This window comes from Ostrea edulis, chromosome 2, assembly GCF_947568905.1.
Source record: "Ostrea edulis chromosome 2, xbOstEdul1.1, whole genome shotgun sequence".
Classification (NCBI taxonomy): Eukaryota; Metazoa; Mollusca; class Bivalvia; order Ostreida; family Ostreidae; genus Ostrea; species Ostrea edulis.
This window is the reverse complement of record NC_079165.1, coordinates 70,104,794-70,118,452: the sequence shown is the minus strand read 5'-3', so window position 1 is coordinate 70,118,452 and position 13,659 is coordinate 70,104,794. Positions and strand designations below refer to the sequence as shown.

The following is a 13,659-nucleotide window of genomic DNA, read 5'->3' as shown; positions in this document are numbered from 1 at the left end:
TTTAGATTTATAATTAAGCGCTAAAAGTATTGATATTGTTTAAACTAGTTAAAGGACCATGAGTCAATTTCATAAAATCTTTTCATTCGTGGCTATTTCACTTTATGATGGGTTTAAAAATCAAGGTATTAGATTGATCGTTCCGTGTGGGGGATATAAGAAAGTTATTGCCTGATATAGTCAATTAGTTTAGTATCCTACTGTGCGTTTTAGTATTTTTTTTTTTTAATCAAAGGTCCGGTTCTTATCCCTTTACAAGAAATGGACAGTGTAAAATTTACCTGTAAGAAATCCTTTTCCAACATACTTGAGAGGGAGAGAGAGAGGGAGGGGGGCTATTAAGTATTTGAAAGAACTGTTTGAAACAATCAACAAGACCCCGAATAAATGACAAACCAAATGACCCACCTTTCACGATAAAATATTCCCTATTCTATGTGTATACTTGTTGCATGTTAATTTTGTAATAATCATATACGGGGATGATGTTTATAGGCTTATAGCCTGGCGTCCAATCCTTTTCTTCATTGAATAAGATATTTATAAATCTAAATTAACCACTGTCCCATTCAGCAAATATTTAAATATGTCACCGTACAGGACACCAAGTGAACTTTATTATTTTCTACTTCAGTATTCAGATGTTTGCTGGGATGGGTTCAATTACTGTGAACAAATCCTAATCATGAATACACTTTCCTCAAATCTAAAATGCGCTCAAGGAGCAACTAATTACATTAACATTAAAATGCATATTGGTGATTAATTTCGTACACCTGTAAATAAAGCTGAGAGTTTGTAACCCATATGAAATATTTACACGTGAACAAAATGAAGACATTAAATAACTACTGTAGTATTGAAACAATAAATCAATCTGCAGATGTTATCTGTCATACATAAAATTTCTTCCTGTGAGTCAGGTCTATATGCAGCAGAAGTTTGTTCCATCGTGATGGATATACAGACTCTCCTTTCATCATTGTCTTATTTTATGTATGCTTCATTTGTCATGGTGACACTAATCCTTCTTTTCTAAACAAATCACTGAAAGTCTTTACTTGTGATTAAATGTTGGTCGTAAAGATGATTTTGATTTAATTTGTTCGAGATCGCTTCATGTTGGATGACCCCGCCTTGGGGATGTCCAGCTTATCATAATGAAAAGCAAACAACGCCATCTTTCTTTCCAACGTGAAACTTAAACTTATGAGAAAGTAAATTTTATACCATAGAAAGAAATGAAGTTTTTTGACAGTATTCTTTTTTCGGTTTATTTTTAAAATACGTTGTTTTCATTATCTTTGCAAATTCAATAAATTTGAAATCCTTGTGTATTTGTGCTAACCAAACAAATAGAAAAGATTTGACCAAAATAAATGATCCAGTCTATTATTTTAATCGAAATAAGCATTGAACCCCTATTCCTTGAGAATGTTTTTTTCTTGGGAACGGCCTATCTTTGAAGCAAACTGTTTTCACAAGGTATAATCGTAGATCTATTCAATAAAACGACCAGGCAGCGATTGATTAATATAATGCAGGTACACAAGGAACGTTCAGATCTCTTTAAATGTCCTGGTAAGACATTCTTTATCTTTGGCACTGCGGGGAATACATCTACAGTGTATATATACAGTGTATGTATGTATCTGGGTTTCTCTGACAATGCATGAAATATACGACATACAAAGAACTAAAGGTCAGTGAAGCGCGCGCGTTCCATTTCTCATTAATCAATTTCCTTCTTAAAATGGTAATTGGTTCAGTGTTTTGCTTTTTCTGCTGTGGTGTGCACTTAGTGTTATAGATAATGACATAAGGGATTGTCTTTCATTTTCATTATCAGTAACGCACTGATTTCAATGTAAGTATCATTTATTGAATTTAGCACAGTGCGTAAACTTACAAGTCTTGTTTACAAATCATAAATTGTGTTTGATAATGCAAGAGAGTCTCTGGTGAAATGGCTTTGAAAAGGTTCTGATCCTGATGGAATGTGGATATAAAAATGAGATTACAATTGGATGGGTCAGCGGGGAGATCGCGATGGAATGTCTTTGAAAGGTGTATTTCAGACACACTGTCATATTTGAAAAGAGCTTTTAAAATGATTCTTTTTCTTCTAATTATTTCCAGGGTAGCTAATAATGTCAGAAGTAAAGACCGATTAAAAAGGACGCGTGGAAACTATGTGTAACAAGTATTAGATAAGCCCAAGTGCAAATTACACGCAGATCGTTGCGGTCTGTTTCAAACAACATTTGTGACTATAATACATCTGTTGATGAAATCTTCATGTGGGTGGAATTTATTTATCCGAATATAATGAAAAATGACAGTACTAATATTGCGTAAGTATTGATATGTACGTTTGAATATACAGATGTCGATTATAACTTTTTCTTAGTGAAGAGAAACCACGTATCTTTAATCATCCATAGTTAATCGTCATATTAATTTTACAAGATGGCCTCATTAATATGAGATAGATAAAACTGAAAATGTGAATATAAATGGAATCATAAGCTAGCATATATATATATATAACGTTTATCATTGAGAAGAATTTAGTTTTCGTGTTATCATCATAAACAACACATTAAAAGGTCATAAAGAATTTTTAGGTTTGCCCAGCCTACAAGGCAATAGCCCGATATACAGTTATGGTAACAATACAACGTGTGTATGAATTATAATTCAAATTGAAGTAAAATGTCTGCACTGAAGTGACACCCTTTGAGAATATTAGTGGAGATTTCCCTATATTAATTTTACATTAAGTTTTAGATAAAACGTTTTTGGTATTGTATCTAAATATGGGGGGGGGGGGGGGGGGTCCGTCAATTTTGAAAATTAGGGATCGTGTTTGATTTAATTTTAATTGATACTAGATTAATTGGTCTTTATTTCACAAAGATTTTCTAAACGAACAGTACAGCGCTTACGTACTTCATATGATATTAGTCAAATCTCAGTACAAAGCTTCCGAGAAAGACACTTTGACATGCGTTCGATAAATCACTAGGCATCTGACATAATGCGTCAACAAAACTTTTTTCACGTATTGTAAAGTGTAAAATGAAAATTTGTTGACTTTAAAGATAAAATTCGCTTGATAAAGGAAAGATATGTTTTGCAACAAATTTGACATCTCCTCGGGCTACTAATGAAATACACATACATTTGATAAAGGACAGAATTTACATGTATTTCAGACATAGAGTGACCTACATAAATTGTTCAGGCCAGGTATCCCGATAGTTTCGATATGTATTTTTCTTATTTCTGGTTTGCATAACCAGTTAGATATAAGTCATAGTATTTTGTATTGTGTATTGAGATGAGAGATGTCTCGATTTCATTATATTTTCCCAGGAGCCGTCTATCAATGACACATTTCTACTTTGTAACCAAATACCTGTCAAATGTGGCTGTTTATAAAACTTTTAAGGAGTCGTAGTTGTCTTATATCAAAGGACTATTAACTAAACCTGAATCAGATACGGACAAAAAATGATATTCTTGGACAGAAATGTGTGTCCTTCGTATCTCTCCTGTTGTCTACCGTACTTTTCTATCTTTACACTAATTTTGTATCTTCACAAAAAGATTTCAATACACATCGTTAGCTTCTTATGTCGTCTCAGACAGGAGGTGCCGTGGGACAATACAGATAACATACACAAAATGTGCATGTATCAGGTGTTTCACCAAAGCTGTATCGTATATCGCTTCACTAAGCTCTAGTAATGAATCAATTCATTATTGTATGAAAACACTCCGAGGATAGAAAACCGGTGTACTTAGTAGGGAATTTGACAGATCATGAACTATCGCCTACTGAACCACTTGTCTTTAAATCGATCTAGCATTAAGTAACAGGGATTTAACATAAATACAACTATTTGGTAACGCTAAAGCCGCCACTAAGACGTTTAACAAGGAATTGGGAACTCTAGTTGTTTCGTCGCTGAGCTGAGGTAAGGAAGCTGCGTCGTTTAAAATTTGACAACTTTCCGTTGGCCTAGGGAATTACGCCAAAATACTTTTCAGAGGTAAATTGGAAATTAATGAGTACTTTTTACCTGCCTTCTTGATAGTAAACATATCGAGGTGTGTATTGTTTGACTATAGGGTAAGGAATTAAGTGATACTATTAATGTCAGAGGAGATGGATACATCTACCAAAGTTTAATGTCCTAGAAAATTGTACAGAAATTGACACATTGAAATTTCATGTTTAGGTATTTCACTAAAATTGAATTTTATTGTGTATTATATACAGCGTTCTTTTTTTCTTCTGATTGGGTCCTGCTTACAGAAATTAGATTTAGCAAACATTATGATGTTATTATAAGAATTCTTGCGATAACGTGCACTCAACAGAAGGAATGATATACATGTATTCTGAAAACAACGTTAACCAGTTTTTGAATGACCTTTTCCATTCCAAATACTACAGCACGGGTAGCTTCTGGCGCTACTGTTGTGTATTCACAAAAATGTATGGCAGCTTGGTCACTTAAACGATGAAATTAAACACATCAAGGGAATGTTAACAATCGAATCAATGTACAAGAAAATCTCACAGGTATGTATTACCTGGCAGATGCTTTTGTGACTCGTACAGATCAGAAAGGATAGAATTATGTTGAAATTAAAAGCCAACTTGATGTGGAGATTGTCAATACCATTTCTCCCATATTTTCATTCTTTTGTATGAAGATGAGAATAAATGGTTTGTTATCTATAGATGAAAAGTAACATCAAAGAATGTCGGTTCAGCCGACTTAAGACTAGATTCTGATTGAAATTTTGTACAAGGAAAACATATATAACAAATATTGTCATAGGAATTTCGATTCAAATGCTCAAAATATAATACTGATAACGAGATCTAGGAGTAAAAAGATATTTTGCGATAATTGGCAGCATTTCTTGACATTTGAAAAGTTATACACGTTGCGTGTTATTTATCTAAGAATTCATCCAGCTTTTTGCATGTTAGTCTGTACCGAGTCACCTTCAGTGCGAGTATTACCAGAACAGACTTAAGGCCCTTGTTGAATCAATGACTCATGTTCTTTTATGCTCATATGTTGAGAGAAAAATTTTAAAATATTTTACTTTTACCTTAACCGATCATAAAATTTGATGTATGTGCTTATGATTGATGAGGACAACATTGCGATTTTTCCCGTAGATTTTTTACTTGTATTTATTATGATTGCTTTTTATTCAATTCCACGGTATTGATATAAAAGTGATGAAAAATGATAAATTCATATGTTTTTCACGATTCATCATTTTCCACTTCGGCATGACGAATCATTATCGGACCATGTCGTATCTTAATTTCATTGCGAATCATATAACTATACCCTGTACATAATAAAGATGATCATGTTAATTCGTTAAATTGGGGGTCTGTGTGTGTTACATGTAATTCGTTTAAAATTTTGATTTATAAAATACGGATTTTTCTAATTCTATGCTATTTCAAAAATTAAAATTCAACAATAAAATCAACATGTCTGCCTTCATTGCTGAAATGCATTTCGATTCTGCAAATGGTTTTCATACTTTGTACACTGTGTATTACATGTAAACTTGACGATAGTATAAACAACAACTTCTATCCGTGTCTTTCATTGTTATAAAGTGCATATCATGACCACCAAGCCAGGATATTCGTAATCGATGTTAAATGCCTTGTTAAATTCGATATATACACACAAAATCTCAATGATGTGAATACATCAACATCGAACATATCATTGATTATAAAAGCAAATACTGGGTGTTTATATGGTATCCGTGCTAATCTCCGTACTGTAAGATCTTGTATAAGTGATTGGTTACTCATTTATTTAAAATTCAGATTGGCAGAGATTTTGGTATGTTAATGCTGATCCTCTTAATAATATTTTCATGGTGTCAAATGCAAAGAACAATTTCGCCTGGAGTGATCAATATTTTTCCGAACACTAATACTATGTTAATACAAGAAGATAAGAGTATATAAACTTGTATTAAGATATGTATTTTATCCTATATTGGCGGGTACAATGACCTTGAGAAATTATCGGACTGGAAAACATAAAGGAAAATTTTGATTTGCAGTTTGAATTTCAGTATTCTATCATTCATGCACTGAATTCTCTCTACATGCGAAAAATCAACACACACTTCCCATTTTTAATGTCCTGTCCGTTCAATTAATGTAATTCTAGGCGTAACGTGAAGCTAGTTTCTCGTTACGGATCCTTGAGTACTATTTTAAAAACTTATTATATCTCATTAAGAGGTCTATTATTAGATTAGTATATAATCGTGGCGTTCTTTCAACTTCAAATACTTGAACTTCAGTTCTCCTTTGACAGAATGATAGCACATTCATATGAAAGAACATTAAAAGTTCTTTGGAGATAATAATGACATTTAATAAACATAGTGTTTTCTTCCTTCTTTTTTTAGGATGGGTTGAGTGATATTCTAGTGAACTAGAACTTCCAAACAGATTTTACAGTTTTGAAAAATGGAGACTATTAAACAAATTCAGGACGAGTTTCTTGTCTGCCCAATGTGTCATCAGCAATACAAAGGACCGAAACTTCTCCCATGTCTCCATAGCTTCTGTAGGTCCTGTCTCACTGAAAATCTAGAAAAAACGACAGGAAAAAATCTCAGACCAGAGGTCAATGGTAATTCGGAGGATAATGCAGTGTCGAAAAATTCCAAGCTTTACAACTGCCCGGTCTGCAAGGCTGACATACATATCAGTATTCCTTCCGGCAACAACAACACGGAACAGTGGGCTGACCTTTTTCCGGACAATAACTTCATTCAAAACATGGTGGAAAAAATAGAGATGTTTACAGAAAAGAAAAACTGCGAGTCATGCACTCGTGATGATGACGAAGACCAAGCCACGGCAGAGGTTTGGTGTCAGACGTGTAGAGTAGCCTTTTGCGATGCCTGTATAAAAGCTCACAATATTATCAAGGCTTGTAGAGAACACCAAGTTATGCCACTCAACAACATGCGTCAGGACCCGATACAAAGTATCAAGGAAAACAAGAAGGAAATATCGTGCCCCTATCACAGGGAGAAGATAATAGAATACTACTGTGTGGACTGTCATGTCACGATTTGTTCTTCCTGTGTAGCAATGCAGCACAGAAGGTGTGAGATAGTTGAGACAATTAGAGAAGCCGTGCAGAAACTGACCCCCGAAAGGGATTACATCACTAAAGATTTAGAACTCCAGTCGAATGTTCTAGACGAATGGGAAAAGGAGCATGTTAGGGAACTTTCTGACCTAAAGACGAACAAAGAGAATCTTATCAAGGAAATGGCAGGTCTTCGTAAAAAGGTGAACGAGGTTCTATTAAATCTGGAGAACAAACTCGTGGATACTTTGGACCAAAAGCATAAAGATACCATTGTGGAAGTTAATGACCGTTTGAAAGATGTCGAGGAAATGAAGAAGACTTTGATGAACACCGCAAGGTTTATGGAATACTTGACGAATTTTGGAAGTGATTCTGAATTTGTTTCTGTATTTGACGTGATAAAGGTGCAAACAGATGATATGAGGGCGACAATTCAAAAGGCTAAAACCAACAAACTCAACACCAGGTTCAAGCTCGCACTTGATCCTGCCATACAGAGGGTTTTAGAAATGAAATCACTGGGGAAAATTGTTGATATGGTGGACTTGAACGCAAACGGACTGAAGAATTACCAGCCTGTTGAAAGGAGTTCTTCAATAAAACGTACGGGAACATTTCGTGTGGAAAGACCTTGTCCACCTCCGTCCGCCATGCATTCAAGCTCATCTGCGTCCTCCACGTCTAACGAATCAATAAGTTCGCAAGAAATGGCTCCAATCAGACCGAGGAGGAATCAGCCAATAAAGCCGAGTTTGCGAGAAAGCATGGGACTCAAAAACCCAAGATCAATAGTTGAAAGTCCATCCACTGGGAGTGGAAGAAAGACACCACCGGTTAGATCAGGAACAATGCCAAGGACAATTAGAGTGCAAAGACCACAGAGTGTAACTAGAACGAAATCGTCAGGAGGGCTGGATGTATCTAAGGAAAAGAGTGGTGTAGCGAATATACGAGCTACCACGCCTGCAAGTGTTCGCGACCGACCAATTACACCATCTTCGAGACTGACAGGTGTGCTCTCCCCACGTACATCCAGGAAAGATGCTCCCCAGCCGCCACCCCGTCCAAAGTCTGCAGGAAGACGAGAGAGCACTACATTCAAAACGCCATCAAAAGAAGATTTACCGAAAGAGGATCACAATAAAGCAACCGCAGAAACTAAACCACAAGTGCCACTCAAATCAAAAGGTAACTTAGTACTTCACAAATTTATAAATGGATAGTTTTACAGTGTTTATATATGTATATTGTATACAATATTATTTCAAAATGAAATTTCAAGTCAATGAATTGTCGCAGGTCTCCCGCTTATGTTTTCATTTAATGGAAGAACGGATGGAGATGCCAAAAAGTGTTGGCCGCTAGATGTCGCTGTTCTTGAAGACGGAACTCCTGTTATAACAGACTTCCATAACAAAAAAATCAAAGCCTTCGATGCAACGGGACGAGTGATGGGAGAGGTGATTCGCAGGTTTTTTTTATTATTATCTAGAACATGCCATGACAAAAGAAATCATTATCATATGCTTTTTGTCCAATAAAAGGTTTGCGTAAAAGTTCATATCAAGTAACAATTACTATTTTCATAACTCGCAGTACATGTATATAAAGCGTTTAGTTTAAATTTGGTGCATTTGATACACACTCCACCTCAACGTCTGTCTTATGGTTGCTCATTTATTGGTGCAAATTAAAACATTAATTACATTTAGTGGGTGTAACGGAAGGTGACAGAGATGAGATTAGGCATTACCTTCTTTTGATTCTCTAAATACAAGTACATGCACATGGGATATTGGGGAATGCTATCAAACGTGTTAGATTTAATTTTAAGCTGTTTCGTTAATACCGGTATTATTGTTGCATATATTCATACCTAAACCCCCTTTCTTAATTTTGTGTCCATCAATGTTTGTGAAATGTTTTAATGTTTAATATTTAATATAGATTACTACTTGACAAATATTTCTACAATAAACAAAATTCTTGAGCTTAACAAGATCTAGCCCTTTTTCTGCATGCACATAATTGTTTTCATATCAATAATTAATTTATTATATAAATATACTTTGACAGAGCGCTGTTCCTAGCTGGCCCCATGGTATTGTGGACGTGTCTAGCTGTGAGTTAGCGGTAACTCTGCCAGAATTATCTACAATCATGTTCGTGGTTGTTCAAGAAACCAGCATGCGCATACGGAAAAGAATCAGAACAAGCAAACAGTACCGTGGTGTGAGTTGTGACGCAATTACGTCTGGAAATCCGTCCCTCGTTGTCACGTGCTGTGCAGCAGGAATGCAATGCGTTGACGTTTTAACACTTGATGGCGTTCTAATTCAAACTTATCGTGATGATTACAGACACAAAGGACAGCTTCTTTTTACATGGCCATACTATGTTACGTGCAATACACAAGGCGAAGTTGTTGTTTCAGATTGTCAATCAAAAAACGGTATTATATGCCTATACCGGGATGGAAAAGTACGCTACGAGGCTAGTTTGAGTCAGGACATTATCAAAGACCCCCGGGGTATCTGTACGGACAGATTCGGAAATATATTTATTGCTGACAAAACGGGCAATGCAATACACTGTCTCAATAATGAAGGACAGTACAAGTCTGTCCTAATCAATGAACCAGATGGCTTACAAAGCCCAATAGCGGTTTGTCTAAGTCCATTTGGACAACTAGTGGTCACGCTGGAAAATGGTGACATCAAAGTGTACAAGCATAGTTGAACTAACGCCAAATTACGACAATGATTTTATTTTTAATATTGGACTATGCGAATTATAGATGTAAGAAAGATAACTCTTTTTTATGAACTGTGACTCAGTTAGCATATCTACTCTAATACCTAATGTCACATACACGATATTAAAAGTTACTGGAGAAAATTAACAATTGCGTTGTTTTTCAAGTTCAAAGGCTAAAGAGGGTTGGCCAGATTGCTAAGTATGTCTTATATTTTTTTCTTCAATTTTTGATATTAGTGTAAGTAGAAACACTCCAAGCCAAACAAACGCACATGTAACTAGTACACATAAGTATATATTTTTAGTTGCTGTCGGATTTTTTTCAAGAGATTTTATAGATGTTTTAGTCTTTTCTGTAGGCCCACTCTACCCAAAGTGGCAAAATTAATAATACAAATACAAATGTACCCATATGTACATGTACTGTCGGTACTTGAAGACAGAACAAAATCCCACCTCACCCGTCAATGTACATCTACCTCATCACCAGTATGTACATCTACCTCATCACTAGCAGTACATCTACCTCATCACCAGTATGTACATCTACCTCATCACTAGCAGTACATCTACCTCATCACCACCAGTACATCTACCTCATCACCACCAGTACATCTACCTCATCACCACCAGTACATCTACCTCATCACCACTAGTACATCTACCTCATCACTAGCAGTACATCTACCTCATCACTAGCAGTACATCTACCTCATCACCAGTATGTACATCTACCTCATCACTAGCAGTACATCTACCTCATCACCACCAGTACATCTACCTCATCACTAGCAGTACATCTACCTCATCACCACCAATACATCTACCTCATCACTAACAGTACATCTACCTCATCACTACCAGTACATCTACCTCATCACTATCAGTATATCTACCTCATCACTAGTATGTACATCTACCTCATCACCACCAGTACATCTACCTCATCACTAGCAGTACATCTACCTCATCACCACCAGTACATCTACCTCATCACCACCAGTACATCTACCTCATCACCACCAGTACATCTACCTCATCACCAGCAGTACATCTACCTCATCACTAGCAGTACATCTACCTCATCACTAGCAGTATATCTACCTCATCACTAGCAGTACATCTACCTCATCACTAGCAGTACATCTACCTCATCACTAGCAGTATATCTACCTCATCACTAGTATGTACATCTACCTCATCACCACCAGTACATCTACCTCATCACTAGCAGTACATCTACCTCATCACTAGCAGTACATCTACCTCATCACCACCAGTACATCTACCTCATCACCAGCAGTACATCTACCTCATCACCAGCAGTACATCTACCTCATTACCAGCAGTACATCTACCTCATCACCAGCAGTACATCTACCTCATCACTATCAGTACATCTACCTCATCACCAGCATGTTCGAGATCATGTCTATAGTACCTAATGAAATCTAGACCAGCAAAAATAGTACCCTAGTGAAATCTAGGCCAACAAAAATAGTACCTTAACGAATCTAGGCAAACAAAAATAGTACCTTAATGAAATCTAGGCCAACAAAAATAGTACCTTAATGAAATCTAGGCCAACAAAAATGCCAACAAAGCTTTAGATAATCCAAATCTAATGAAAATTGAATTTTTTGATCCGAAAGTTATCATTCCTTGTCTATTACCACGACAGCACTTATAAATTTACATCTCTGGGGTCGAGTTAAAGGTTTATCGTACATGCAATATCTACACTTACGCAACCATTTCATTGTGTCGTATATTTATGACTAAATAACACATGACTTCTAAAGTTTAAATGAAAAAGCGATATCAAGTTTTTACTCCCAGAATAAGGATATACTGTTATGACGTCATTATGATATCATCAGAAAAAGGTGATTGCTTGAGTAGTATGCATTACTACTATGCAAAATTTCTGAAATTGTTATTTATCAAAATCTCAAATATGTTATCCGAGTGATAAAAAATGCTACACGTATCCTTTGGATACAAAGAGCTAGACAAGTGAGAAAGATACAGAATTGTACACAGATTTGAGGACTTTTGATCCATTGAAGATGCGAAGGAAGATCAAGAAGTTCTAAAATTCTAAAGGATTGTTTTTGAAGAAAAACCACAATAACATATATTATGAGAAAAATTCTTAGAGATTATGTTACCAATGTTAGTGCTTTATAGAGTACTGATGTTTGATTTGAATTTGATTCCATATAAGATATCGATCGCGATCTTGTAAACAAAGTTTGCTATTGGAATTTGAAATGATTACATATATTATAAATATTTGGGTATTGTCACCAAAATATCTATAAAGATGAATGTATCTGGGAATCAGTTCACGAAATATGACAGTCACTATTCATATACAATACATACGATGTACATCTCATATTTTACAAGTTTACTGATTATGCCAAAACACTTGTACCTAACTAAGTTGAACGTACATGTACATGTAAGTACCGCAGCCCTAGGTCAAGAGGTCAAACACGAGTAAGACGTCTTTCTTTTGGCTTTCAGAGTTTACAAAAATGCCATGTTGACACGCGGTGCAATGGAAGTTAAAATTGGACTGTGTACTTCAGAAGAAAAACTGCTAAACAGAGATATTGGACTGGATTAATTTAAATTACTTTTTAACTGTATAATGGTGCTTCATGGAAAGTTGTGTCTGTGCTTCGCTGTTAAAGTGTTCTACTTGATTGTGACACATTCGTGATTTTAATCAAAACTACAATGTCAGTACAAAGTACAATGTCAGTCTCAGACGTGAAGTCATTACGTCATAAACTACGCTAGTAAAACACCAATGCAAAACTTATACGGTACCAATTTTGATGCACCAGATGCGCATTTCGACAAATAATGTCTCTTCAGTGATGCTCAACCGAAATGTTTGAAATCCGAAATAACAATGAAGTTTTAGAGCTATTAAAGGGGAAAACAGTGTGCCAAAAAAGTGGAGTCAATTTCGTCCATGGATAAGAGCTATGCGTGAGTGAGATAATCCTTAATTTTGAAATGAATTTCTAAATTTCTAAATTTTGAAACAGCAATTAAATATACATCCGTATTTTCAAGCTAATAACGAAGTACTTAGCTACTGGGCTGTAGAGACCCTCAGGGACTAACAGTCACCAGCAGAGGCTTCGACCCAGGGGTCATAATGCAAAACTTATATCTAATTAAAATCAGACCCTAAAATACGCTCACAATCGCTACAATACTTACGCAGAGTATACGGCGCGGATCTAAGAAGTCTGATTTTAATTAGATTGGTAAAACACCAATGAAAACTGTTCTGAAAACATAACACTGACTAAAATGGCTGCGTAATTTACATACATGTACTTCAAAGACAGAGAATACATTCGCACATATGCAGCAAGAAAACCTAAGGGCTCGCAGGTTAGGGTCAACGATGCTTTCCACGGAAAGCGAAGAAAGGAGAAAGAAATTATACCCTATGATTCATTGTACGAGTACGACAGGCAAAACGAAAACGAAAACGCACACGATTGGTCCGTAAATAGACGGCGAAAAGAACACTCCGCCAAGTAATTTGATGAATATCGATCCACGCCCACGAAGCCAATCCGACAACGGTCGATTAGCGCCTGCAAACACCACTGTAGACAGCCGATCACACGATACACTCCTGACGGATCATGGTAGGGACGCAATGGAGGGCACACCACTAACGGGAAAAGTG

The 13,659-nt window shown here is 36.0% G+C and overlaps 1 protein-coding gene across 5 annotated transcripts in view; it reads left to right on the top strand.

Moving 5' to 3' along the window:
* The window catches only part of LOC125679461 (transcription intermediary factor 1-alpha-like), a 47,289-nt gene extending 37,209 nt beyond the window's left edge, over positions 1-10,080 (top strand). The window contains exons 2-5 of one of the 5 annotated variants that reach the window (XM_056157122.1): positions 1,770-1,867; positions 6,481-8,366; positions 8,478-8,638; positions 9,255-10,080. In XM_056157122.1, coding sequence (XP_056013097.1) covers positions 6,542-8,366; positions 8,478-8,638; positions 9,255-9,917 — 2,649 coding nt within the window. In that variant the 5' untranslated portion in view covers positions 1,770-1,867; positions 6,481-6,541 and the 3' untranslated portion in view covers positions 9,918-10,080. Of the gene's footprint in view, positions 1-1,608; positions 1,703-1,769; positions 1,868-3,928; positions 3,984-6,386; positions 8,367-8,477; positions 8,639-9,254 lie in introns of those variants that run through there. The other 4 variants (XM_048918687.2, XM_048918689.2, XM_056157121.1 and 1 more) reach the window with 4 other exon arrangements.
* Positions 10,081-13,659: the final 3,579 nt, after the last annotated feature.